Source organism: Schistocerca serialis, chromosome 10 (assembly GCF_023864345.2).
Source record: "Schistocerca serialis cubense isolate TAMUIC-IGC-003099 chromosome 10, iqSchSeri2.2, whole genome shotgun sequence".
Classification (NCBI taxonomy): domain Eukaryota; kingdom Metazoa; phylum Arthropoda; class Insecta; order Orthoptera; family Acrididae; genus Schistocerca; species Schistocerca serialis.
Genome location: NC_064647.1, coordinates 211,655,063 through 211,682,608, shown reverse-complemented (window position 1 = coordinate 211,682,608; position 27,546 = coordinate 211,655,063). Strand labels below are relative to the sequence as shown.

The 27,546-nt window shown below is 47.4% G+C and overlaps 1 protein-coding gene across 2 annotated transcripts in view; it reads left to right on the top strand.

The window, feature by feature from the left end:
- LOC126425132 (organic solute transporter alpha-like protein) overlaps positions 1–27,546 on the top strand; it is a 329,608-nt gene that overhangs the window by 255,783 nt on the left and 46,279 nt on the right. For both annotated transcript variants that reach the window (XR_007576266.1, XM_050088074.1), the window contains exon 3: positions 9,323–9,474. Coding sequence is in view for 1 of the 2 variants with exons in the window: in XM_050088074.1 (XP_049944031.1) it covers positions 9,323–9,474 (152 nt within the window). In the remaining variant the exon portion in view is untranslated. The remainder of the gene's footprint in view (positions 1–9,322; positions 9,475–27,546) is intronic.

Below are 27,546 nucleotides of genomic sequence, written 5' to 3'. Positions count from 1 at the left end.
CAGTCAGCACCAGATCTGACGCCAAGGGAGCTACAGAGCTGGGAATTTCAGGACAAGCTTGTTGTATGTACGTTGTATGTTAACCGGGGACCTAGAAACGACGGAGAGGCTCCGTCCCCGCCGCAGCCGCAGTGGTCCACAACCCCACGACGACTACCGCAGTCCACTTCACACCTGCGCCGCCCCACACACAACACACAATCACTCTTTCAGGGTTATTGTGCGGTTCGGCCCCCGGTGGACCCCCCCCCCCCCCCCCCCCCTGGGGAACATCTTACACCAGACGAGTGTAACCCCTACGTTTGCGTGGCAGAGTAATGGTGGTGTTCGCGTAGGTGGAGAATTTGTTTGAGCAGCAGTCGCCGACATAGTGTAGCTGAGGCGCAATAAGGGGAACCAGCCCGCATTCGCCGAGACAGATGGAAAACCGCCTAAGAACCATCCACAGACTGGTTGGCTCACCGGACCTCGACACAAGACCGCCGAGCGGATTCGTGCCGGGGACCAGGCGCTCATTCCCAATTCGGAAAGCCGTGCGTGATGGTCTGGATAGATGCCTGCGTATTACACATAACAACCATCTTCAACTGTCGGCGGTCTCTGTCACTCAACAGACGAGATCTGCCTGTACATTTTTGTGCTCTGCGTGTCCCTTCACGTTCCACTTCACTGTCACATCGGAAACAGTGGACCTAGGGATGTTCAGGAGTGTGGAAATCTCGCGTACAGACGTATGACACAAGTGCCACCCAACCACCTGCCCACGTTCGAAGTCCGTGAGTTCCGCAGAGCACCCCATTCTGCTCTCTCACGATGTCTAATGACTACTGAGGTCGCTTATATGGAGTACCTGGCAGTAGGTGGCAGCACAGTGCATGTGATATGAAAAACGTATGTTTTGGGGGTGTCGGGATACTTTTGATCTCATAGTTTGGTATCAACACTAGGAATAAGAACTATCTACAGAAAGACCTAAAATCTCTTATCTTGGTGCAAAAACGTGTCCAATATTCAGGAACAAACATTTTCAATTAATTGCCAGCAACCACTAAAAGCTTGGTTTCTAATAAAGAACGGTTTAAACAGAGTTTGAAAGACTTTTTGACAGGCAATCCCTTCTACTCTGTAGATGAATATTTAACATGGACTGTTAGACAAGCTTAAATAAAAATGTCAGGTTTCAGTTTTGACACCACTTGGTCACATCAGTCAAGGTTATGTACTTTGTGAATGATAAATTCATTAACAATGCATGGCTATATGTTTTTCTGACATAGTATTAATTGTGTAAATATTAGCATTTCCATTTTACTGTAATGCATCCATATTTCTGGACAATTTCCTAACAAACGATTATGGAAGAGAGTATTATATTCAAGTGTTCTACGTTTTTTATGTTATATTTTCCGACACGTATCACAACCACGAGAATCATCTCATTTTTGGATCTATGGAACGAAAATTGAATCTAATCTCTAATGTAATACCGAGGAACCTTGATACTGTGCGTCTGCCCTTTGTGGGAGCCCCCTGCGGGTTCGGGGGTTAGAATAGGCCCGCGGTATTCCTGCCTGTCGTAAGAGGCGACTAAAAGGAGTCTCACATGTTTCGGCCTTATGTGATGGTCCCCTCTCGGGTTTGACCTCCATCTTTCTAAATTATTCCAAAGAGCGAGCCACTTGGGGAAGGGCGCCTTACATGGTGCATTGTATCCGTCGTGCAATTAGACCTTTAGCCGTCTTTCTCGTCGCTGCAATGGTGTCCCGCTCGTTTTCGATCTCTTGGGCGATTACCACGCTGCACTCTGCAGTGTTTCTTTTAACTGCGACGATGATCTTGGCCATTTTTGCACCTAAGATCCAGCACGGTAGCCAGTCCGTTGTGGTGGGGCCGCCATGTACCCTCTTGGTTGTAGCCCCCTGACAACACAGGGATCGCTCTACTGATGCCTGCGCCGTTAACTCCCCACGTATGCCAAGGAGTAGATGCCCATCGCCCTGGGGCATCGGGACTCCCGGCAATGGCCATCCTGCCAGGTGGCCTTTGCTGTGGCTGGGTGGCGCCCGTGGGGAGGGCCCTTGGTCGAAGTAGGTGGCATCAGGGCGGATGACCCGCAATGAAGCGTGGTACATCATCTCTCGCTGGCGGCCAACCGTCAGCAGTCTCTAAGCGTTCCAAAGCTCACTTTAAGGCTAATGTGTATGACCCCAAATCGTTCCCCTCCCTGGCCACACCATGGGAGGAACGAAAGGCTGTGAATGAGAGCGAAAGATACTCGCCCCGGTATCTTGTCTGTACCAGAGCTGACGGGGACTCGTTTGTGTCTGTGAAGCCTCAGTTCTTTGTCGAACATTTAGAGGACAAGTTTGGGGAGGTGGAGGGCTTGTCCAAGATGCGGTCTGGATCGGTGTTGATAAAAACGGCATCCTCTGCCCAGTCACGAGCCTTGCTGGCTTGTACGAAGTTGGGGGATGTGTCTGTTACTATCACCCACATAACAGCTTAAATATGGTCCAGGGAATTATTTTTCACCGCGATCTCCTTTTACAGTCCGATGACGAGCTGCGCGCCAACTTGGAGCGCCGAGGTGTCCATTTCGTCCGGCGCGTCCACCGGGGTCCGAGGGATCGTCAAGTTGCCACCGGTGCCTTCATCTTGGCCTTCGAGGGTGACACGTTACCTGAGAAGGTCAAGGTGATGGTGTACCGTTGTGATGTCAAGCCGTATATCCCTCCCCCGATGCAGTGCTTCAAGTGTTGGAAGTTCAGCCACATGTCCTCTCGCTGTACTTCCGACCTCGTCTGTCGCGATTGCGGTCGACCTTCCCATCCTGATCATCCCTGTGCGCCGCCTCCAATCTGTGTGAACTGTGGTGCGCACCATCCGCCTTGCTCGCCAGACTGTCCGATTCTGCAGAAGGAGCGGAAGATCATGGAAATCAAGACTCTCGACCGCTTGACGTACACTGAGGCGAAGCGGAAATATGATCGGCTTCATCCAGTGCGCATGACAGCTTCTTATGCCGCAACTGTCACTCCTTCTACAATTCCATCCACTCCAGTCAGCTCTCAGAGTCGAAGTCCCACACCTGCCCCCTTGATGGTGGGGGGCAATAAACCTCCTGTTGCTCCTGCTCCATCTACTTCAGGAGCAACACCCCCCCAACCATCGGGGACATCAGTCCCCCCTTCCCAGCCGGAGAAGCGTAAGACTTCTTCGGCTACTCTCGTAAGGAAGGCGTCCCTTGGGGACCTCCCTTCGCACGTTCTGACCGGTTCCAAAGCCGACAGCCACAAGTGGCTCAAACAACCGACAGTCCCTGGTCGTCGGGACACACGGTCATCGTCTGTCCCTGAGACTGGCCCAGTGACGCCCTCCAAGCCTGAACCACCCAAGGCGCAGTGCGAGAAGCAGAAGAAGAAGAAACTCCCCAAGGCTACCGACATTGCGGTGGCACCCATTCCACCGCTTCCTACAAGCTCTGCGTCTGAGGATGAGGTGGAGATTCTGGCGTCCACTGAGGACATGGATCTCGCCAGTCCCTCGGATGCAATAGATAGCTGTTGTCCAGGTGGTGACTCAGTAGCAGCAGGGGCCCCGGAGGCGTAATCTGCCTCCCCAATCCCTTCACGCCTTTCCCATCCATGGCTAATACCATCCTCCAGTGGAACTGCAGCGGTTTCTTCCACCATCTAGCTGAGCTCCGCCAACTTATCAGTCGTCATCCTTTCCTTTGCATTGCTCTGCAGGAAACTTGGTTTCCAGCAATGCGAACCCCCGCCCTCCGTGGCTATCGGGGTTATTTTAAGAACCAGGCAGCTTATGAAAGGGTGTCTGGTGGCGTCTGCATATATGTCCTTAACTCTCTTCACAGCGAGTTTGTACCTCTACAAACAGCTTTAGAGGCTGTCGCTGTTCGGGTGTGGACGCCACAGGCTATTACCGTCTGCAGTATTTACCTTCCACCTGATGGTGCTGTCGCGCAGCATGTCCTGGCTGCTCTGATAGCCCAACTGCCGCCACCTTTTTTGCTGCTGGGCGATTTCAATGCCCACAACCCTCTATGGGGTGGGACTGTCTCCGATGACCGCGGTCGGGCTGTGGAGCATGTGTTGGCTCAGCTCGACCTTAGCCTCTTGAACACCGGTGCTCCCACGCATTTCAGTGTGGCCCATGGCTCGTTCTCGGCCATCGATCTCTCTATTTGCAGCCCTGGACTTGTCCCATCCCTCCACTGGAGAGTGCATCCTGACCTGTGTGGTAGTGACCATTTTCCCATCTATTTGTCACTGCCCCAGTGTCATTCTTCTGGGCGCTTGCCCCGCAGGGCTCTCCACAGGGCTGACTGGCCAGCTTTTACTTCCGCTGCAACCATTGAGTCTCCCCCACAGGGTGACATTGACGAGGTGGTCCGTGTTTTAACCACGTCCATCATTTCAGCGGCCGAGGCTGCCATCCCCCGTTCTTCTGGCCACCCTCGGAGGAGGGCTGTACCCTGGTGGTCGCCGGAGGTTGCTGAGGCTATTCGCGACCGTCGGCGGGCTCTCCAGCGTCATAGGCGGCACCTGTCTCTTGAGACCCTCATCACCTTTAAGAGGCTCCATGCCTTCGCCCGTCGTCTTATTGCACGGCATAAGCAGGAGTGCTGGGAGAGGTATGTCTCATCCTTGGGCTCCCATGTCTCCCCCTCGCTCGTGTGGTCCCGGATCCGGCGGATTTACGGATACCAGACCCCTATGGGTGTCCCTGGGCTCTCCTTGGACGGCGCTGTCTGCACGGACGCTGCCGCCATTGCTGAACGGCTTGCCGCGCATTTTGCTCAGAGCTCTGCGACTGTATCCTATCCCCCCGCCTTTCGCTCTCTAAAGGAGCGAGCCGAGCGGACGCCGTTCTCATTCCACACGCGTCGTTCTGAAACATACAATGCTCCTTTCAGCGAGAGGGAATTCCTCGCTGCCCTCGCCGATTGCCCTGATACAGCACCAGGCCCAGACTGCATCCACGCGCAGATGCTGAAGCATCTCTCCAGGGACTGCCAGAGACACATTCTCGCGATATTTAATCGCATTTGGAGCGAAGGCGTGTTCCCATCGCAATGGCGAGAGGGTGTTATTGTCTCCATCTTGAAGCCCGGTGCGGACCCACTGGCGGTGGACAGCTATCGTCCCATTACCCTCACCAACGTTTTGTGCAAATTGCTCGAACGTATGGTGGGGCGGCGTTTGTGTTGGGTCCTTGAGTCGCGCGGTCTCCTCACTCCATCCCAGGGTGGCTTCCGTTGGGGCTGGTCTGCCACGGACAATTTGGTGCGGCTGGAATCTGCAGTCCGTATGGCCTTTGCCCGACGTCAGCACCTCGTTGCTGTATTTTTCGATCTGCGGAAGGCGTATGACACCACATGGCGGCATCACATCCTCGCCACGTTGCACGAGTGGGGTCTTCGTGGTCGGCTTCCGGCTTTCCTTCAAACCTTTTTATTGCGCCGCTCTTTCCGGGTGCAAGTCGGTGCCACCTCTAGTTCATCTTATATACAGGAAAATGGGGTCCCGCAGGGCTCAGTGTTGAGCGTCTCCTTATTTCTAGTGGCCATTAATGGTCTGGCTGCAGCAGTGGGGTCGTCGGTGTCTCCTTCTTTGTATGCCGACGACTTCTGCATCTCATTTAGCTCCACTACTACGGGAGTCGACGACCGCAGGCTGCAAGTCGCCGTTCGCAAGGCAGCATCATGGGCTCTGACTCATGGTTTTCAGTTCTCTGCAGCCAAGACTCGCGTTATGCACTTCTGCAGGCGTCGGACGGTCCACCCTCATCCTGAACTTTACCTCGACGGCCACCTGCTTGAAGTGGTGGACACTTGCCGCTTCTTGGGACTCGTGTTTGATTCCTGGCTCACATGGGTTCCTCATGTTACTCAGCTGAAGCAAAAATGCTGGCGGCACCTCAACGCCCTCCGCTGCCTTAGCCACACGTCTTGGGGTGCAGATCGCTGCACGCTGCTGCGATTGTACAGAGCCCTTGTGCAGTCCCGGCTTGATTATGGGTGCCTGGCCTATGGGTCTGCATCACCCACAGTGTTGAAGTTGTTAGACCCCATACACCACTGTGGGGTTCGGCTTGCAACTGGCGCTTTTCGTACCAGCCCCGTAGATAGTCTACTGGTGGAGGCCGGGGTTCCCCCGCTGTGGATTCGCCGCCATCGACTGCTCGCCGACTATGCTGTCCACGTGCATTGCTCGCCAGACCATCCCAATCGTCGCCTGCTTTTCCCTGCCATGGTCCTCCATCTGCCCGAACGGCGACCTAGGTCTGGGCTTTCCGTAGCTGTCCGTGTCCAGTCCCTGCTGTCAGAACTGGGGTCATTCCCTCTTCTGCCTCCCTTCCGGGTCCGTACACCTACGCCTCCCTGGTGTTTGTCCCGGTCGTCCGTTCGTCTGGATTTGGCACAGGGACCTAAGGACTCGGTTCCGCCTGTGGCCCTCCGTCGCCGTTTTCTTGCGCTCCTCGAATCATTTCCGGGCTGTGAGCCTGTCTACACTGATGGTTCCCTGGTTGAGGGTCGCACTGCCTACGCTTTTGCTCACGCTGCCCAAGTTGAGCAACGCTCCTTGCCGGCTGGCTGCAGTATTTTTACTGCAGAGCTGGTGGCCATCTTGCGCGCTCTTGAGCATATGCGTTTCTGCTCAGGTAGGTCCATCGTCATCTGCAGTGACTCCCTGAGCAGCCTTCAGGCCATCGACTGCTGCTATCCCTCTTCTCCTCTGGTGTCCTCTATTCAGGAGTCTGTTTCCGCCATTGCCCGTTCTGGACGTTCGGTGGTCTTGGTTTGGACGCCAGGTCACGTTGGCATCCCGGGGAACGAACGTGTTGACAGGCTGGCCAAGGGGGCGATCGACGCCCCAGCTTTGGAGATCGGCCTCACAGCTCGCGACCTGCAGCTGGTGTTGCGCCGTAAGGTGCTTGGGGTGTGGGCTGATGGGTGGCGTGGCCTGACATCCCCGAATAAGCTGCGGGCTGTTAAGGAGACGACCGATGTGTGGCGTTCCTCCCTGCGGGCTTCTCGCAGGGACTCGGTAGTCCTGTGTTGGCTGCGCATCGGCCATACATACCTGACGCACGGCCATCTGTTGCGTCAGGAGGATCCCCCCTTGTGTCGGTGTGGGTCCCGGCTGACGGTCGGCCACATTGTATTGGAGTGTCCTCGACTGCGCACACTCCGGCAGTCTTTTAATCTCCCGGGCACTTTGGCTTTGGTTTTATCTGACGATGCTTCCATGGCTGACAATGTTTTACATTTTATCCGTAGTAGTCCTTTTTATGGTTCGATTTAGGGAGGTCCTGCGCCTTTCCCTTTCTGTGTCTTTTGTCCTTGTATCTGTTGCTGTTCTGGTGTGCCGTCAGATGGTTGACTCTTTCCCTTTTTTTTCTCATGGTCAGTCAACCAGTCTCCGGCCATCCTCCTTTCTTCTGTTTCTTTCTGTCTGGTGTTCCTCTGTCCTGTTCTTGTCTGTAGAGTTTGTTGCTGCCTTTGTGTTCTTTTAGCGCCTGGGGGGACGTCTCCTCCCCCTTTGGTTTTTATCTGCTCCGTAGATTTTCGGCTCGCCTGATTTTGGAATGGGGGACTGATGACCTTCGCTGTTTAGTCCCCCTTAAACATCCCAACAACCACCACCACCTTTGTGGGAGATACACTACTGGTCATTAAAATTCCTACACCAAGAAGAAATGCAGATGATAAACGGGTATTCATTGGACAAATATATTACACTAGAACTGACATGTGATTAAATTTTCACGCAATTTGGGTGCATAGATCCTGAGAAATCAGTAGCCAGAACAACCACCTCTGGCCGTAATAACGCCCTTGACACGCCTGGGCATTGAGTCAAACAGAGCTTGGATGGCGTGTACAGGTACAGCTGCCCATGCAGCTTCAACACGATACCACAGTTCATCAAGAGTACTGACTGGCATATTGTGACGAGCCAGTTCGTCGGCCACCATTGACCAGACGTTTTCAATTGGTGAGAGATCTGGAGAACGTGTCGGCCAGGGCAGCAGTCGAACATTTTCTGTATCCAGAAAGGCCCGTACAGGACCTGCAACATGCGGTCGTGCATTATCCTGCTGAAATGTACGGTTTCGTAGGGATCGATTGAAGGGTAGAGCCACGGGTCGCAACACATCTGAAATGTAACATCTACTGATCAAAGTGCCGTCAATGCGAACAAGAGGTGACCGAGATGTGTAACCAATGGCACCCCATACCATGATGCCGAGTGATACGCTAGTATGGCGATGACGAATACACACTTCCAATGTGCGTTCACCTCGATGTCGCCAAACACTGATGCGACCATCATGATACTGTAAACAGAACCTGGATTCATCAGTAAAAAATGACGTTTTGCATTTTCGTGCACCCAGGTTCGTCATTGAGTACACCATCGCAGGCGCTCCTGTCTGTGATGCAGCGTCAAGGGTAACCGCAGCCATGGTCTGCGAGCTGATAGTCCATGCTGCTGAAAGCGTCATCGAACTTTTCGTACAGATGGTTATTGTTTTGCAAACGTCCCCATCTGTTGACTCAGCGATCGAGACGTGGCAGCACGATCCGTTACAGCCATGCGGATAAGATGCCTGTCATCTCGACTGCTAGCGATACGAGGCCGTTGGGGTCCAGCACGGCGTTCCGTATTACCCTCCTGACCCCACCGATTCCATATTCTGCTAACAGTCATCGGATCTCGACCAACGCGAGCAGCAATATCGCGATACGATAAACCGCAATCGCGATAGGCTACAATCCGACCTTTATCAAAGTCGGAAACGTGATGGTAAGCATTTCTCCTCCTTACACGAGGCATGACAACAAGGTTTCACCAGGCAACGCCGGTCAACTGCTGTTTGTGTATGAGAAACTGGTTGGAAACTTTCGTCGTGTAAGCACGTTGTAGGTGTCGCCACCGGCGCCAACCTTGTGTGAATGCTCTGAAAAGCTGATCAATTGTATATCACAGCATCTTCTTCCTGTCAGTTAAATTTCGTGGTGTAGCAATTTTAATGGCCAGTAGTGTACTGCATTCCGAGTAAACGTGTGCGTTTCGTGCCGGCCGCTGTGGCCGAGCGGTTCTAGGTGCTTCAGTCTGGAACCGCGCGACCGCTACGGTCGCAGGTTCGAATCCTGCCTCGGTCATGGATGTGTGTGATGTTGTTAGGTTAGTTAGGAATAAGTAGTATAAGTCTAGGGGACTGATGACCTCAGATGTCAAGTCCCATTGTGCTCAGAGCCATTTGAACCGTTTGTGCGCTTGTGGTGTTGCAGCGATGAACGTGGTGGGGATGTCGCTGTTCTCTGCGGGGGCGATGGCCGTGGCGGCGACGCTGCTGCTGTACGTGGACACCCTGCGCCACGTCATCGGCAGGGCGCCCTCCGCCGTCAAGACGCACACGGCGCTCGTACTCTCCATATACCCGGTCAGTCTCTGCACTGATACCTCTACTAAACCACGGCTAAGTACTTAAGGTGATCAGTGTAAGTGAAAACGTCGGAACACGAGCTGTTGTCGCGACTGCTCCAAATACGGGAAGAGGCGTAAGCTCAAGAATGTGGAGTCGTTGCGAACAATCTGGCAGACCGAAAGAAAGGCCAAGACGCATTTGTGCCTTAGAGCTCTAAGATTTATTAAGCTTCACAAACTGAGCAAGTCAATAACGGGTTCGTCCACCTCTGGTCCTTATGCAAGAAGTCACTCGGCTTAGTATTGACTTATACAGTTGTTTGATGTCCTCTGAGGGACAACGTGCCACATTCTGTCTAGCTGGTGGGTCATATCGTTGGAGGGCCCTGCTCATAATACTCCAAACGCTGTCAATTGGGAAGAGATCCGACGACATTGCTGGCAAAGGTAGGATATTCTGCTAGAATAACAGAAGACACTATACAGGAGTTCGGTTGGGAAGATATTCCACACCCACCTTATTCGCGTGATCTTACGCCCTCTGGTTTTCACGTTTTCCGCTCTCTATCGTACAACTTTCGAGGAACTTCCTTTCACGATGAAAATGCGCTCCGAACATGGCTCGACGAATTCTTCGCCTCAAAACGGCCGCGGAATCGAAAAGTTACCGCAGCGTTAGGAGATTGCTATAAATAATCACGAGCAGACTTCGAAGCTTCAGTTAGCAGTGTTAAGTGCTGAATTTTGCTTTCGAACCTTAGTCTGTGAGCAATTACGCGTTAGTGTTACGCTCCCTTTTCCCACTCATTCTTCTACTGACAAACGATCGATACGTTAGACCCGTTTAATCGCACGGAACCAAAGATTTAGTATTTTGAGTTTGATGTGAATGTAGTATCAGGAGTACGCTCGGTTTGTGAAACCCACTCTCAGGGAAAAAAAGATAGAACCGATGCAGCACGAAGCAATTATCCGAATGAGTCGGAAATCGATAAATGTGACGTACATGTACAGGAAAACAAACCACTGAAATTTCAGAAAATTTGAATGATATATTAAGCTTCATAAACTGAGCAACTCAATAACTTGTTCGTCCACCTCTGATCCTCATGCAAAAAGTCACTCGGCTTGATATTGACTGATACAGTTGTTGGATGTCCTCTGAGGGATGTTGTGCCACATTCTATCTAATTCGTGCGTCATATCGTTGGAGGGCCCTGCTCATAATACTCTAAACGTTCTCAATTGGGGAAAGATCGGTCGACATTGCTGGCAAAGGTAGGATATACAAGCAGTACGTATAGTGCGCATATTTTGACTTGGTTGATTTTGAATGTGGGTGCAATAAGTGGGTGAAGGGACTGTCACTAGTAAGAAGAATGGAATGGAGGAGGCATGTTCTGTGAGAAGTGTTTACACTCAATGTTGATAGTTAGCTTTGCTTTCTGAAGTGGAGTTGTAAGTAGCACTCGCAATGCCCTGAGAATTCTGAGATTGTATAAAAGGACATTGTTAGAAATAAGCCAAACTGTGTCACTGACTCATTAGTTCGTGGTTCAAGGAACACCCTATAAAAACTAAATACCATTTATTATTCGTCATTTTAAAAATTACAACTTTCAAAGGAAATTCTGTTGCATTCTGAAATTCCTTCAACTGCCAGAATTTTTTAAAAAGTTCCTTGCAAGTAGTAATTAACGTAACTCAAAACGAAGTGCTATCACTAACAGGTACCAAAAAACTACTGACACTCAAGGATGTTAAGGATTCATGAACTTCACAATAAGCTATACTCAAGAGTCAGAAAAAGTGATACACCTGTCATACATCGTGTAGGGCTTCCGCGAGCACTCAAAAGTGCTACAAGACGACGTGGCATGGTCTCGACAAACGTCTTACGTAGTGCTGGAGGGAACTGACGCCATGAATCCTGCAGAGCTGTCCATAAATCGTAAGAGTACGAGGGGGTGGAGATCTCTTCTGAACAGCACGTTGCAAGGCATCCCAGATATGCTCAATAATGTTCATGTCTGGGGAGTTCGGTGGCCGGTGGAAGTGTTTAAATTCAGAAGAGTGCTCCTGGAGCCACTCCGTAACAATTCTGGACGTGTGGTGTGTCGCAATGTCCTGTTGGAACTGTCCCAGTCCGCCGGAATGCATAATGGATATGAATGAATGCAGGTGATCAAACAATATTCTTACGTACGTGTCACCTGTGTCAGAGTCGTATGTAGACGTATCAGCGGTGCACATGCCCCACACCATCACTGAGCCTTCACCAGTTAAAAGTCCCTGATGACACGCAGGATCCATCAATTAATTAGACTGTCTCCATCATACCTGTACTCGTCCATCCGCTCGATACAATTTGAAACGAAACTTGTCAGACCTGGCAACATGTTTCCAGCCATCAACAGTCCAATGTCGGTGTCGATGACCCCAGGCGAAGTGTAAAGTTCGTGTCATGCAGTCATCAAGTGTACATGAGTGGGCCTTCGGCCCTGAAATGCCACATCGATGATGTTTTGTTGAATGGTTCGCACGCTGACACGTGCTAATGTCCCAGTATTGAAATCTGCAGCAATTTGCGGAAGTTATGCTCTTCTGTCACGCGGACGATTCTCTTCAGTCGTCGTTCTTGCAGGATCTTTTTCCAGCCGCAGCGATGCAAGAGATTTGATGTTTTACCGAATTCCTGATATTCACGGTACACCCGTGAAATGGTCGTACGGGAAAATCTGCACTTCATCGCTACCTCGGAAATGGTGTGTCCCATCGCTCGTGCGCCGACTGTAACACCACATTCAAACTCAGTTAAATCTTGATAACCTTCCATTGTAGCAGCAGTAGCCGAGCTAACAACTGCACAAGACACTTGTCTTATATTGGCGTTACCGAATGCAACATCGTATTCTGCCTATTTACGTATCTCCGTATTTGAATACGCATACCTGTACTAGTTTCTTCGGCGCTTCAGTGTATTTTCCCATGTTAAAAATACAGTTCGCATTGTTTTTATTCTTTTGGATTATAACATTTAAATAGCATTTGCCCTTAATATTCTCTCAAAATATTTCATTTTTATGTAATTAAAGCTTAAAAATCATTACATCTGGTCTCATGTTCGAAAACGCTCTGTTAGTGGCTGATGCTCTGCCGACGTCACAGACTAGGAGTAAGACGAAGCTATACGTGTGTTATAGGCGTGTTAGCCTAAGTTACGAAGTTTTTGCTTACTTTTTCTGCAAACATCCATTTAGTGATGGAAAATGGAATTACAAGCTCTAAGTAACAATAGAAAGGATTTTTGCGAGCGTCGATAGTGGAAGCATTGCGAAAGTTGATGCGTTCATGTTCCGCCCATTTAGAGCGGCGATATGTGCAACGACGGACATTATTTTCCCTCCTCCCTTCTGCACCCTTAAACTTGCTCAAATCTAAGGAATTATAGATCTTTTGCAAATGAGTCCGTATATTATAACTAGATTGTCAACTATCAGTCATGAGCTACGATCCAAAGCCCAATAAAATTATTCTTGGCAAATGTCAGTGCCGATTTCTTCTATAGAAGATCACCAGTTGACGTTATCTGCCGCTCTATGGCTCTAGGACATCTGACTGCGCATGACGTTCGAGTCTGGTAAGGGACATATATTTTTAAAAGTTGTTCACGAAATTTGAAAAAAGCGTCAGCAAGAACTGATTGTAGCAGTTTTTTCGCTGGTGGGATGTATTATATACAGCTTCACATTAGTCGTAGTCTGAGAGATCGGCAGCAGAGAATAAATGCGTTTACTTTGCGAGAAAACAATTCAATTTTTGGAAAAGTATTGCTAGTAGTGAGCATATCACCATACACCCACAGCACAGCGATGCCTAAGATGATGATTTGTATACAGAGAGATGTAATTCATGTACACCATGCAGGTAACAGGAACGCAAGGGCTGTCATGTTTGTGCGTGTGAATTAACGGCGGTGTCTGAGACAGACTTACTTCTGTACGTAAGATGATGAAACTTCTAAAGTTTTAACAATAAGGATTCTGGCTGGACGCTAGAAAGATAGAGAAAAACATTGTTTCTAATAAAGTAAAAATAGTGTTGTCACATCAACTAGAAAATATCTTTTTGAACGTGACGTGCATGAACAGCGATTGCAAATGTAAGCGCATGTAAACAGCATGGAAAACACAATCATATTCTCTTTCTGATCGGTGTGGTGAAGTTTCGTAGTTGTGATTTGGCTTTTGTATCAGAGGACTGTTGAGTCGTTTTACAAATAAGTTATAATAGTCTTTCGGTTTGGATTCGAACCAGCGATCTATTGACACCGTTTTATAAAACTCGACCATCTACCGCTCTAACAACTGAGCTACCTAATAACTTCGTGAAGTTGGATGAAACGACAATTTTCACCATGAGTTTAATTTCGTTGAACGACGCTATCCTTCCTTGTGACAGTGCGAAAGCATGTCTCCGAGTTTAATTAATGTTATCTTCACAGTACCACGCATTTTAATTAAGTGTCTGAACTTGTGCGTCAACATCGTGGCAATTTGTCGGTAGAGTGCTACCACATTTTACGCATCTTGTAATTCTCTGCAGCGTTCAGAAACAACCTTCCAGGAGTTTTCATAAATGTATTTGTACAGTATGATTAGCATTATGAGAGTAAGAGCGGCGAGCTAGCCAGTGACGTCACGGGCATTACGTGACACGAATGTAGCGTTTTAGCGGGCTTTCGATTATTTGAATTTCATTTCCGTTTTTATAAAAGAATACTGAAATTCAAGAGGATAAAAAGCTTGTTAGAAGCATAAAATGACGTAATTCATCATCTAAGATAATTTCTAGAAAACCGTCAAATACCCTATTCTATGACTGTTGCTTTACAATTCACTTGCTGCATTATTTATTCTCAAAAAAACCTGTGTAATGAAATGGTTGAATATTGCTACAAAGTTACGTAATGTTACGCACATATTTTCAGTTAAATTTATATGAAACATACAGCGTGAACGTTAATAAAACCGACAAACTGCTGGGACGGGTTCCTAACTGAAAATAAGGGGAAAAAACGTCCTATGAACATGTGTCCGGAAATGGACGGTGTGCGTGCAACGACAAAAAATCGTCCTGGAACACAGTACAGAGCTATACAGGGTGTTACAAAAAGGTACGGCCAAACTTTCAGGAAACATTCCTCACACACAAAGAAAGAAAATATGTTATGTGGACATGTGTCCGGAAACGCTTACTTTCCATGTTAGGGCTCATTTTATTACTTCTCTTCAAATCACATTAATCATGGAATGGAACCACACAGCAACAGAACGTACCAGCGTGACTTCAAACACTTTGTTACAGGAAATGTTCAAAATGTCCTCCGTTAGCGAGGATACGTGCATCCACCCTCCGTCGCATGGAATCCCTGATGCGCTGATGCAGCTCTGGAGAATGGCGTATTGTATCACAGCCGTCCACAATACGAGCACGAAGAGTCTCTACATTTGGCACCGGAGTTGCGTAGACAAGAGCTTTCAAATGCCCCCATAAATGAAAGTTAAGAAGGTTGAGGTCAGGAGAGCGTGGAGGCCATGGAATTGGTCCGTCTCTACCAATCCATCGGTCACCGAATCTGTTGTTGAGAAGCGTATGAACACTTCGACTGAAATGTGCAGGAGCTCCATCGTGCATGAACCACATGTTGTGTCGTACTTGTAAAGGCACATGTTCTAGCAGCACAGGTATCCCGTATGAAATCATGATAACGTGTTCCATTCAGCGTAGGTGGAAGAACATGGGGCCCAATCAAGACATCACCAACAATGCCTGCCCAAACTTTCACAGAAAATCTGTGTTGATGACGTGATTGCACAATTGCGTGCGGATTCTCGACAGCCCACACATGTTGATTGTGAAAATTTACAATTTGATCACGTTGGAATGAAGCCTCATCCGTAAAGAGAACATTTGCACTGAAATGAGGATTGACACACTGTTGGATGAACCATTCGCAGAAGTGTACCCGTGGAGGCCAATCAGCTGCTGATAGTGCCTGCACACGCTGTACATGGTACGGAAACAACTGGTCCTCCCGTAGCACTCTCCATACAGTGACGTGGTCAACGTTACCTTGTACAGCAGCAACTTGTCTGACGCTGACATTAGGGTTATCGTCAACTGCACGAAGAATTGCCTCGTCCATTGCAGGTGTCCTCGTCGTTCTAGGTCGTCCCCAGTCGCGAGTCGTAGGCTGGAATGTTCCGTGCTCCCTAAGACGCCGATCAATTGCTTCGAACGTCTTCCTGTCGGGACACCTTCGTTCTGGAAATCTGTCTCCATACAAACGTACCGCGCCACGGCTATTGCCCCGTGCTAATCCATACATCAAATGGGCATCTGCCAACTCCGCATTTGTAAACATTGCACTGACTGCAAAACCACGTTCGTGATGAACACTAACCTGTTGCTGCTACGAACAGATGTGCTTGATGCTAGTACCGTAGAGCAATGAGTCGCATGTCAACACAAGCACCGAAGTCAACATTACCTTCCTTCAATTGGGCCAACTGGCGGTGAATCGAGGAAGTACAGTACATACTGACGAAACTAAAATGAGCTCTAATTTGGAAATTAAGCGTTTCCGGACACATGTCCACATAATATCTTTTCTTTATTTGTGTGTGAGGAATGTTTCCTGAATGTTTGGCCTTACCTTTTTGTAACACCCTGTATAGCATCCACGTCACAAAATATGTTCAAAATGACCTCCAAGGGATGCAATGCACGAGTTCACGCGTCGCATCATTGATTCCCTCACTCTGTCGCACGTTCCGGCCTCAGCGTCACTAGTGTTGTGAACACGCTGATGGAGGGTTTGCACATCAAGAACCGGTTCAGCATACACAATGCTTTTCAGATGCCCCCAGTGGTAAAAATCCAGGGGGTTTAAGTTCGGTGAGCTAGGAGGCCATGCTACAGGGCCTCCGCGTCCCATCCAGCGTCCGGGGCTGATGTGTCAGGAAATTGTAATGCCGACGTGAGATGGTTGTATGTCATGCAGAAACCACATAACCTGTCGTACTCCCAACGGTGCATTCTAAAGCAGCCCAGGCAGAGTATTCCGCAGGAAACCTAGGTACGTTCCTCCGTCGAGGCGTTGTGGAATAATAACCGGTCACAGTATGTGGTCACCAAGAATCCCTGCTCACACACTGGTGTTGATGGGACGCCTCAGACAATACCCGAGGATTGTCTGCAGTCCACAGATGACGATTATGCAGACTGATGATGCCAGTTCCGATAAAGACTCCTTCACCGATTAAGATGACTGATGATAGGTATCCCAAAATTGTGATGGTCTGGTGCAAAAACCATCGACAAATACTTCCAGTAGAGGGCTGTTAATCCTTGCACTTATTGCAGGTGATAGGGAATGTAGTGTTTGTAATGCAGGATACACATAATTGTACTTTCGTTTACATTATGTTAGCGAGCGACGTGGCTGGAGCTTGTGCTAGGGTTTCGTCTCAATATCCTTCAGAATCCGGTCCTCCAAATCTGGTCTATGCACAGTCCGCCGGCTCTCCGCACGCTCGACTGTCTGAAGGGACTCATGAATCCGCCCCTGCAGATTTGCGTTTCTATTCATGTTCACCCCGAATAAACCAAATAGACCTTCTATGAGCTTTAATTTTAAAAAAATAGTTTGTTCCAGAGACAGTTTGATTTGTGTCTTATATACACCCTATGAAAGGCAACCCAACTTACATCATCTGCCTTATTAGCAGATGCATGGGGTCTCACAATGCTGGCAGCCAAACACGTCGCAGGTTTTGCAGATTCTGCGGAAAGACACACGACAAAAAGCTAATCACACCCAGCAAATACCATGCTTACACTGCGTAATAATGGCTTCAGTTTGTTGAGGAGCTTTCTGTAATATGATCCTGTGACAGTCCGTTCCTTACGAGCAAACAGGCACGGCGGTTTCTGAGAACATTACCTCTAATTGCAGTCAGATATTAGCCGGTACCATCCCACCCACCACAGTATAGATTAGTCCTAACTAAACTTTAGAATGCAAAAGAATTTCCTTCGAACGTTGTCATTTTTAAAATGACGAATAATAGATGATGTTTAGTTTTTGTAGGTGCTTTCTTGACCACGAACTAATGAGCCAGTGACACAGTTAGTTTGGCGTATTTCTAAGAATGTCCTTTTATACAATCTCAGAATTCTCAGGGCATTGCGACTGCTACTTACAACTCTTCTTCAGTAAGCAAAGCTAACTATCAATATTGAGGGTAGACACTTCTCACAGAACATGCCTCCTCCATTCCATTCTTCTTCCTAGTGACAATTCCTTCACCCACTTATTGCACCCACATTCAAAATCAACCAAGTCAAAATATGTGCACTATACGTACTGCTTGGTATATCTTACCTTTGCCAGCAATGTCGTCGGATCTCTCTTCAATTGAGAACGGTTGCAGTATTATGAGCAGGGCCCTCCAACGATATGACGCACGAACTAGATAGAATGTGGCACAACATCCAACAACTGTATCAGTCAATACCAAGCCGAGTGACTTCTTGCAGGAGGACCAGAGGTGGACGAACGCGTTATTGACTTCCTCAGTTTATGAAGCTTAATATATCAATTTTTTCTGAAATTTCAATGATCTGTTTTCCTGTACATGTACGTCACATTTACCGATTTCCGTCTCATCGGATAATTGCTTCGGGCTGCATCGGTTCTATCTTTTTTTCCCTGAGAGTGGGTTTCACAAACCGAGCGTACTCCTGATATTACATTCACATCAAACTCAAAATACGAAACCTATGGTTCCGTGCGAGTGAACGGTACTAACGTATCGATCATTTGACATTATAAGAATGAGTGGGAAAAGGGAGCGTAACAGGAACGCGTAATTGCTCACGCACAAAGTTTCGAAAGCAAAATTCAGCACTTAACACTACTAACTGAAGCTTCAAAGCCAGCTCGTGATTATTTATAACAGTCTCCCAACGCTGCGGTAACTTTTCGATTCCGCGACTTTTTTGAGGCGAAGAACTCGTCGAGCCATGTTCGGAGCACATTTTCATTGTGAAAGGAAGTTCCTTGGAAGTTGTACGATAGAGAGCGGAAAAGGTGAAAACCTGTGGGCGGTAAGATCAGGTGAATAAGGTTGGTGCGGAATATCTTCCCAACGCAACTCCTGTATAGTGTCCTTCGTTATTCTACCAGAATGCGAGTAGTTTCACTTCATGCAGTTCTTCGATTGCTTCTGCAAGGCGTCTCAGCTGTTGACAAATGTCAGCAGCGACTGCTTCACCTCGTCGAAGCAATTCGCAGTGCACCGCACCGTCGCTTTTCCACCAGATGCATAACATGCGTGCAGATCTTTGTACTGGGAGCTGCAGCTCTGTTTGGGCTGAGCCATTCCTTTCTTTTCCATATGCTAACACAGACACACCATTTCTGGTCACCAGTGGTCCGAGCACGGGCCTCACAACGCGAACTACACGCGACTGTTAAGCACTAATGAAGGACTGGGTTCCTTACTTCGATTGCACATAATTCATTAAGGTCAATCCAACACATTTATTTCAAATAACATAAATGAAGTTACATTTTATCTGTCTGACATTAAACAGGAATTAAAAAAAAAACAATTTCAATATCAGTTGATTTAGTGCGTGAAGCCCGAGTTAAGCCAATAACCAGATAAACTAAACAATTCTCCGTAATCCAAAAGAAAGAGAAAAGCAAAATTGAATCAATACACCCCTCTGACAAATATCCAAAAAACCTTACAGTACTACTCATAAGAATACATTGAAGTGGGGAGCAGTCATTCACCCGACAGAAAACTTCAAAATGAGTTCAATAACACAGCTGCATGCCTCAGAAAACTGCAAGACATTAAATACACTTCATTTGACGAATAACAAATACTCATTAACATCACGCCACTCCTGTTTGAACTGCAGTGTCCCAAAGAAACAGGCGCTTATTATAAAAGAATAATTTTTTTATATGTTTAAATTACAGCATTAAGGAATTCCAAAAGATGTCCAATCGAACTCCTCCCCCCTCCCCCCCCCCCTTTCAGTTGAGGCGCAAATCTTTCTCCCTTCTAGGCGGAGGCTGAGCCAGAAACACAGAATGCCACAAAAACACAGTTTTGCTGTGAAATCTTACAGGACACCCGGAAGCAGTAACAGACAAGGGGTCGCCACCCAGAAAGAACACAGGCTCAGAGTCAGCCTGGGAGCACATTCTACGAGAACTTGTTCACACTATGCTCACCACAAACGGTAGACATTCCGGCCGAACATCCGCTTGCAGTGGCTGCCAGAAGGACGAAGCAACCAACAGGCCCACGCAGTGCTTCTCACACAGGCACCTCAATTTCTACAAACATCTAGGCCAACACCAACTCCGGACTCCCCTCTCACTGCGAGGCTTGGCACAGTTTATACGAAATGCCTTCCAGTAACCGCTGCAGGAGTTTCACGATTAGCAAACAGCCCCAGCGTAACAGACATCACACGTGTGCTTACGCCCGAGCCACAACTCCGCCAGTCACACCGGCCGCCCCAAACCGACTGCCTCTCGCCATCCCGCGCGCCCAAGCTGAAAACGCAAAGATGCTCATGCCCGGGGACGCGCCAAAGATGACAAGCCGATCGCTGACGATCGACCAGCGATTTGGCTCAACCAGAAAACGGTGCTGGGTAAGAATGGTCGCTGCTGTTCACGAGCATATTGATGACGAGCAAGCAGAGCTGCACATATGGGCACCAGCTGATTTTTTTGTGCTTTTGGCTTAGAGCATGCAGTACCCATACATCAGATTTTTTATCTTTCCCTATTGCGTTAAAATGTCGTACGACGGTGCATTGATCGCTGTTCAATGCACTCGCCAGTTCTCTAGCACACTGACATTGTTCACGGTGGATTAATGCGTTTAAATGATTTTCATCAAACGTCGAAAATCTTCGTGAACGTGGCGAGCCACTAATGTCAAAACCGTCCTCCCTAAAACGAGAAAACCATTTAGTTGCCTTGCTCTGTCCATTGGCATTGCCCCATAGACGGCACAAATGGTTCTTCTGCCTCCGCTGCTGCCACCCCTCTACCGAACTCAAACAGAAGAATATGTCGGGCATATTCATCTACAACTACAACTACATTTATACTCCGCAAGCCACCCAACGGTGTGTGGCGGAGGGCACTTTACGTGCCACTGTCATTACCTCCATTTCCTGTTCCAGTCGCGTATGGTTCGCGGGAAGAACGTCTGCAGCCGGCCGGAGTGGCCGTGCGGTTCTAGGCGCTAGTCTGGAACCGAGCGAATCCTGCCTAGGGCATGGATGTGTATGATTCCTTAAGTTAGTTAGGTTTAATTAGTTCTAAGTTCTAGGTGACTGATGACCTCAGAAGTTAAGTCGCATAGTGCTCAAAGCCATTTGAACCAAGAACGACTGCCGGAAAGCCTCCGTGCGCGCTCGAATCTCTCTAATTTCACATTCGTGATCTCCTCGGGAGGTATAAGTAGGGGGAAGCAATATATTTGATACCTCATCCAGAAACGCACCCTCTCGAAACCTGGACAGCAAGCTACACCGCGATGCAGAGCGCCTCTCTTGCAGAGTCTGCCACTTGAGTTTGCTAAACATTTCCGTAACGCTATAACGCTTACCAAATAACCCTGTGACGAAACGCGCCGCTCTTCTTCGGATCTTCTCTATCTCCTCCGTCAACCCGATCTGGTACGGATCCCACACTGATGAGCCAGTATAGGTCGAACGAGTGTTTTGTAACCCACCTCCTTTGTTGATGGACTACATTTTCTAAGGACTCTGCCAATGAATCTCAACCTGGCACGCGCATTACCAACAATTAATTTTATATGATCATTCCACTTCAAATCGTTCCGTACCCATACTCCCAGATATTTTACAGAAGTAACTGCTACTAGTGTTTGTTCCGCTATCATATAATCATACAATAAAGGATCCTTCTTTCTGTGGTGTCACCGCCAGACACCACACTTGCTAGGTGGTAGCTCAAATCGGCCGCGGTCCATTTAGTACATGTCGGACCCGCGTGTCGCCACTGTGTGATCGCAGACCGAGCGCCACCACAAGGCAGGTCTCGAGATACGGAAGGCACTCGCCCCAGTTGTACGACGACTTTGCTAGCGACTACACTGACGAAGCCTTTCTCTCATTTGCCGAGAGACATTTAGAATAGTCTTCAGCTTAGTCAATGGCTACAACCTAGCAAGGCGCCATTAGCCTTACATAGTTTGATAGTTATCGTATGAAATGTCTCATCCAGAATGCTGTACTCACATGAAGGAATTAAAAGAAACGTATTCGAGGAGCTGCATACTTTTCTTATTAGAATTCACTACTTATCCTGTTCCAGAATTCACGCCCGTCTGCCTTAGATAGCGTGCATTTCGGCCTCCTCTATCTACAAGGTGTTGGCACATTTGCCAACACATCACTTTCTATGTATTCGCAATACATTACATTTGTCTATGTTAAGGGTCAGTTGCCACTCCCTGCACCAAGTGCCTATCCGCTGCAGATCTTCCTGCATTTCGCTGCAATTTTCTAATGTTGCATCTTCTCTGTATACTACAGCATCATCCGCGAAAAGCCGCATGGAACTTCCGACACTATATACTAGGTCATTTATGTATATTTTGAAAAGCAATGGTCCCATAACACTCCCCTGTGGCACGCCAGAGGTTACTTTAACGTCTGTAGACGTCTCTCCATTAAGAACAACATGCTGTGTTCTGTTTGCTAAAAACTCTTCAATCGATCCACACAGTTGGTCTGATATTCCGTAGGCTCTTACTTTGTTTATCACGTGACAGTGCGGAACTGTATCGAACGCGTTCCGGAAGTCAAGGAAAATGGCATCTACCTGGGAGCCTGTATATAATATTTTCTGGGTCTCATGAACAAATAAAGCGAGTTGGGTCTCACACGATCGCTTTTTCCGGAATCCATGTTGATTCCTGGTTTTCCAGAAATGACATGATACGCGAACAGAAAACATGTTCTAAAATTCTACAGATCGATGTCAGAGATATAGGCCTATAGTTTTGCGCATCTGCTCGACGACCCTTCTTGAAAACTGGAACTACCTGTGCTCTTTTCCAATCATTTCGGACCTTCCGTCCCTTTAGAGACTTGCGGTACACGGCTATTAGAACGGGGGCAAGTTCTTTCGCGTACTCTGTGTAGAATCGAATTGGTACCCCGTCAGGTCCAGTGTACTTTCCTCTGTAGAGCGATTTCAGTTGCTTTTATATTCCTTGGACACTTATTTCGATGTCAGCCATTTTTCCGTTCGTGCGAGGATTTAGAGAAGGAACTGCAGTACGGTCTTCCCGAACGTGGAGAGTCACTAATCTCAAAACCATCTTCCGTAAAACGAGAGAACCATTTTCTTGCCTTGCTCTGTCCAGTGGCATTACCCCAATAGTTCTTCTGCCTCCACTGCTGTCACCCCTCTACATAACTCAATCAGAAGAATATGTCGGGAATGTTCCGATTTCTCCACTGGACACTCCATTTTCTGCGTCCACAGGCCCACTCAGTACATCCCAAATAACAAACTGACAACGTGTAAAGTCACATAGCGACAGTGAACTACAAATGAAAAATGACAACACATAAATAAACCCTTGCAACCTGGATACCAACATGCAGAACAAAAACGCTACGAACATATGCTCCAACCAAATAATTAAGGTGAAAATAAAGACACAGAAATTCAGGTTCCCTGCGTGACCTCTCCCTGGCACAGCAAACAGGAGCGTGGAAAATACTAGCAGATGCAGGCAGAGAAAAGATACGCCGCCGAACTTGGTGACGGAAAACTACCTAAATTATGTGAAAGTCGGAGTGACTGATGCTTTTCAACGTAGCTATAAACAGAAAAACTTATCTATGTAATTAAAACCTTCACTGCCGCTATTATACTATGGAGAGGAAGCGAATAAGAAAAGATCATTTTTTCTAGAATGAGATTTTCACTCTGCAGCGGAGTGTGCGCTGATATGAAACTTCCTGGCAGATTAAAACTGTGTGCCGGACCGAGACTCAAACTCGGGACCTTTGCCTTTCGCGGGCAAGTGCTCTACCATCTGAGCTACCCAAGCACGACTCACGCCCCGCCCTCACAGCTTTAAAGCTGTAAGGTTTGGAAGGTAGGAGACGAGGTACTGGCAGAAGTAAAGCTGTGAGGGCGGCGCGTGAGTCGTGCTTGGGTAGCTCAGTTGATAGAGCACTAGCCCGCGAAAGGCAAAGGTCCTGAGTTCGAGTCTCGGTCCGGCACACAGTTTTAATCTGCCAAGAAGTTTCATCATTTTTTCTGTTGAATAGCACTGACCCAGAAATGATGTGCCATAACATTACTGTTATCCTTGGGCCTTAGCTGTGTTGATTCAGTGAAACAGCTCTATTCGTATTCCAGTAAACGCTGCGCAGAAGCAAACGCGTCTCTACCACTGTGCCTATGACGTCAGAGAACAACATGTCTTCTACTTGATAAAACGCAATTCTTCTTACTTTTCTTGGCCAAATAAGATTCAGCAAATCTGTGTCATCATCTGATGGTCATTATTTTTCTCACACCTGAAAAATATAAAATGTGTTGTTATAACAGTAACGCTGGAAAAAATAGTACTAAATAATGTGTGTGTGTGTTCGGTTTTTTTTTTTTTGCATTTCCTACTGTGTCTGAAGGAATACTGCATCGTAATTCTTAACAACACAGGCCTATCGTATTCCTAGAGGAATTTTGTACTGCTAAGAAACCGTACGAAGGTTGTATAATACCACAAACACCCAAAGTGGCTTCGTGTAAGCTTAGAGGTACTACCTGACCACGATATCACTGTACTTGGCCTCCCGTGGCTGTTATCAGAAACATATGGAGACGTTCCAGTGAACAAGTACAGTAGTGACTAAGGAAAGCGCATCGGACTGTGAATGATTTCAAGATTGTTGTACACACAGAATCAAGTCGTCCACCGTGTCCTCGTGAGATATCACGATAAAAACTCTCGATAAGCCGACCGCAGCGCCATCATTACGGAATGCAATAATATTGTGGTCGTCTTAATACGTGTCACTTCGCCTGTTGACATTACAGTTCTCCTCAATCTTTATCTCGTATCTCTGTATAGGTGACCCATGTAACTGCATCTAAGCCTTAAGCCGTGCTGCCCAATGTTAACGTTGAGAGTGCCGAGTTCACCGCCCCGCTGAATGCTCAGAAACGATGCGACTTGTGCATACGGTACGCGGGGCCCAACGTTGGTACACGCGATCGCAACTAGCTCCAGCGGCAGCTGTCGGCTGTACGTGGCTCATAAATCACACTGTTTACGAAATGGACGGCCGTAAATGTCCTATCTACATCTACATCTACATCTACATCTATACTCCGCGAGCCACCTTACGGTGTGTGGCGGAGGGTACTTATTGTACCACTATCTGATCCCCCCTTCCCTGTTCCATTCACGAATTGTGCGTGGGAAGAACGACTGCTTGTAAGTCTCCGTATTTGCTCTAATTTCTCGGATCTTTTCGTTGTGATCATTACGCGAGATATATGTGGGCGGTAGTAATATGTTGCCCATCTCTTCCCGGAATGTGCTCTCTCGTAATTTCGATAATAAACCTCTCCGTATTGCGTAACGCCTTTCTTGAAGTGTCCGCCACTGGAGCTTGTTCAGCATCTCCGTAACGCTCTCGCGCTGACTAAATGTCCCCATGACGAATCGCGCTGCTTTTCGCTGGATCATGTCTATCTCTTCTATTAATCCAACCTGGTAAGGGTCCCATACTGATGAGCAATACTCAAGAATCGGACGAACAAGCGTTTTGTAAGCTACTTCTTTCGTCGATGAGTCACATTTTCTTAGAATTCTTCCTATGAATCTCAACCTGGCGCCTGCTTTTCCCACTATTTGTTTTATGTGATCATTCCACTTCAGATCGCTCCGGATAGTAACTCCTAAGTATTTTACGGTCGTTACCGCTTCCAATGATTTACCACCTATGGCATAATCATACTGGAATGGATTTCTGCCCCTATGTATGCGCATTATATTACATTTATCTACGTTTAGGGAAAGCTGCCAGCTGTCGCACCATGCATTAATCCTCTGCAGGTCCTCCTGGAGTACGTACGAGTCTTCTGATGTTGCTACTTTCTTGCAGACAACCGTGTCATCTGCAAATAGCCTCACGGAGCTATCGATGTTGTCAACTAAGTTATTTATGTATATTGTAAACAATAAAGGTCCTATCACGCTTCCCTGCGGTACTCCCGAAATTACCTCTACATCTGCAGATTTTGAACCGTTAAGAATGACATGTTGTGTTCTTTCTTCTAGGAAATCCTGAATCCAATCACAAACCTGGTCCGATATTCCGTAAGCTCGTATTTTTTTCACTAAACGTAAGTTCGGAACCGTATCAAATGCCTTCCTGAAGTCCAGGAATACGGCATCAATCTGCTCGCCAGTGTCTACGGCACTGTGAATTTCTTGGGCAAATAGGGCGAGCTGAGTTTCACATGATCTCTGTTTGCGGAATCCATGTTGGCTATGATGAAGGAGATTTGTATTATCTAAGAACGTCATAATACGAGAACACAAAACATGTTCCATTATTCTACAACAGATTGACGTAAGCGAAATAGGCCTATAATTATTCGCATCTGATTTATGACCCTTCTTGAAAATGGGAACGACCTGCGCTTTCTTCCAGTCGCTAGGTACTTTACGTTCTTCCAGCGATCTACGATAAATTGCTGATAGAAAGGGGGCAAGTTCTTTAGCATAATCACTGTAGAATCTTAAGGGTATCTCGTCTGGTCCGGATGCTTTTCCGCTACTAAGTGATAGCAGCTGTTTTTCAATTCCGATATCGTTTATTTCAATATTTTCCATTTTGGCGTCCGTGCGACGGCTGAAGTCAGGGACCGTGTTACGATTTTCCGCAGTGAAACAGTTTCGGAACACTGAATTCAGTATTTCTGCCTTTCTTCGGTCGTCCTCTGTTTCGGTGCCATCGTGGTCAACGAGTGACTGAATAGGGGATTTAGATCCGCTTACCGATTTTACATATGACCAAAACTTTTTAGGGTTCTTGTTTAGATTGTTTGCCAATGTTTTATGTTCGAATTCGTTGAATGCTTCTCTCATTGCTCTCTTTACGCTCTTTTTCGCTTCGTTCAGCTTTTCCTTATCAGCTATGATTCGACTACTCTTAAACCTATGATGAAGCTTTCTTTGTTTCCGTAGTACCTTTCGTATATGATTGTTATACCACGGTGGATCTTTCCCCTCGCTTTGGACCTTAGTCGGTACGAACTTATCTAAGGCGTACTGGACGATGTTTCTGAATTTTTTCCATTTTTGTTCCACATCCTCTTCCTCAGAAATGAACGTTTGATGGTGGTCACTCAGATATTCTGCGATTTGTGCCCTATCACTCTTGTTAAGCAAATATATTTTCCTTCCTTTCTTGGTATTTCTTATTACACTTGTAGTCATTGATGCAACCACTGACTTATGATCACTGATACCCTCTTCTACATTCACGGAGTCGAAAAGTTCCGGTCTATTTGTTGCTATGAGGTCTAAAACGTTAGCTTCACGAGTTGGTTCTCTAACTATCTGCTCGAAGTAATTCTCGGACAAGGCAGTCAGGATAATGTCACAAGAGTCTCTGTCCCTGGCTCCAGTTCTGATTGACTATCCCATTCTATACCTGGTAGATTGAAGTCTCCCCCTATTACAATAGTATGATCACGAAACTTCTTCACGACGTTCTGCAGGTTCTCTCTGAGGCGCTCAACTACTACGGTTGCTGATGCAGGTGGTCTATAGAAGCATCCGACTATCATATCTGACCCACCTTTGATACTTAACTTAACCCAGATTATTTCACATTCGCATTCGCTAATAACTTCACTGGATATTATTGAATTCTTTACTGCTATAAATACTCCTCCACCATTGGCGTTTATCCTATC